Here is a 1741-nt window from a genome sequence, read left to right as displayed (position 1 = left end):
CTGCGGGGACTCCAACAGCATCTGCCCGGCCCCCTCCACGATGTCCAAGGCCGAGGAGGCCAAGAAGCTGGCGGGCCGCGCGGCCGTGGAGAACCACGTGAGGGTGAACACCTGGGGACGTGGGGCGCGGGAAGCATGTCCTCGGCGTGTTGGGCTCCTGTTGCGCTTTCTGAGTGCTGCCGAGGCGCGCCTACCTCTTGGCCGGGCGGGGGCTGAGTGAGAGGGTAGAGAGTGTGCACTTTACCCGAGTTTAGACCCCTCTTCCTTGCTCCTTAAAGACCTTTTAGATGTGGAATCGGTTGGGGGCGAATCTTCCTAATATTTGAGCTTTCTAAAGACTCCTTGTCCAGCTGGAACAGTTTGCAAAGTGGAGCCTGGTGTTGTCTCATGTTTGGAATGGGGGCTAGAGACACTTGCCTTGTGGTCTCCTTATCAATAAATGGAAAATGGTGGGCTTTGGGACTGCGGAGAGGTTTTCATTTCTCTTTACTGACCCGGAAGCTGGCGGAGAGTTGGTTTGCTAGTGCTTTGAAATTTCAGTGGAAGGAGGTTCTGGGCTTGGTGCGCGCCGGCCCCTGAGTGAACTCCTGAAGGAAAGGGAAGACCTGGGGCTTGAAACTTCCTTCTTTCCGTAGGGCGGGGTGGACTAAGTCTGGAGGATGCTGGTTTATTTTTTAAGGCGGGGCTGCAGAGATGTTTAGCTGTTATTCAGTCAGGTCGTGGTCCCTACTTGTTAAGTGGCATGGTGCTGTTAGTGGAGTTTTTTTTTTTTTTAAATCCAGGTGGTTTTGCTGTCAGCAATCAAGTTAATTATCTTGATTGTAATAAGGAAGCCAACCAAGTGGAGTATGTCTGCCCTGTGGTGTAGTTTCCTTGGTCTTACTGTTTTTTTTTATTTCTCATTTCTACTTATTAGAAAGTGGTATTAGAGTCTCTTTTCTTCTCCGATAATAGTTCTTTACATTTGTTAATGCTTTTCTCAACAAAATTATTTTGCTTAGATGATGTTTGATGAGCTTCAACACAGTGTGTTTGAGTGGGAGTGGACAGACAGTGTGGTATCCTGTGGCTCAGCCAGTTCTGTGGGAGGGATGTTCCAGTGTTCCCTTCTACCCTCTCCACTGCTACCCTGTTCTGGTGTAGCCTGTTGCAAGTCTGATTGGCAATAGGATTTTCTATGGGGATTAACAGAGATAATGTAAAATGTGTTAATTTGATCCTACCTTTGGGATTCAGTGCCTCAGTTGTAAAGTGAGACAATAAGCTCAAATTTCAAAATGTCTGCATAAAGTGAATAGCTAATAGTTAAATGTAATTCCCATGAGAATACAATTAGAAAAGCCCCATATCTAAGTTGTCCTGTTAATGAATTTACGTTAATATTTGGTGGCACATCTCCCTGACCTTTGTGTTATAGTTATGTATTTGATTAAATAAAAATCTGCAAGCCCTGACCTTAGGCTAGAGCCCCAAAACACTGGATTCTGACCACATTTCATGAAGTTAGGTGATTTTAGGGAGATCTACAGTGACCTTTTGGGGGCACTTGTTAAAGTCATATATGCCCTTCAGGGTTTGGCTTAAAGTCCATTTCCTTCTTTCAGTTTTTCCTTAGCGTCCTAAGGAGAGGAAGATTTCTTTTCCGTGATTCTGTAGCACTTCATGCCTCTTATGTGCTTTATGTTGTATCTTATGTTTTGGTCATCTGTGTGTTCATTTCTTCCAGCCCCTTAAAGGGTAA

At 45.5% G+C, this 1741-nt stretch overlaps 1 protein-coding gene across 1 annotated transcript in view; it reads left to right on the top strand.

The window, feature by feature from the left end:
* The window catches only part of RPIA (ribose 5-phosphate isomerase A), a 46921-nt gene that overhangs the window by 23494 nt on the left and 21686 nt on the right, over nt 1–1741 (top strand). Inside the window, exon 2 of the mRNA XM_011953126.1 lies at nt 1–103. Within this exon, the coding sequence (XP_011808516.1) occupies nt 1–103 (103 nt within the window). The remainder of the gene's footprint in view (nt 104–1741) is intronic.

Source organism: Colobus angolensis, unplaced genomic scaffold (assembly GCF_000951035.1).
Source record: "Colobus angolensis palliatus isolate OR3802 unplaced genomic scaffold, Cang.pa_1.0 Scaffold357, whole genome shotgun sequence".
Lineage (NCBI taxonomy): Eukaryota > Metazoa > Chordata > Mammalia > Primates > Cercopithecidae > Colobus > Colobus angolensis.
This window is presented reverse-complemented; position numbering and strand designations above follow the sequence as displayed.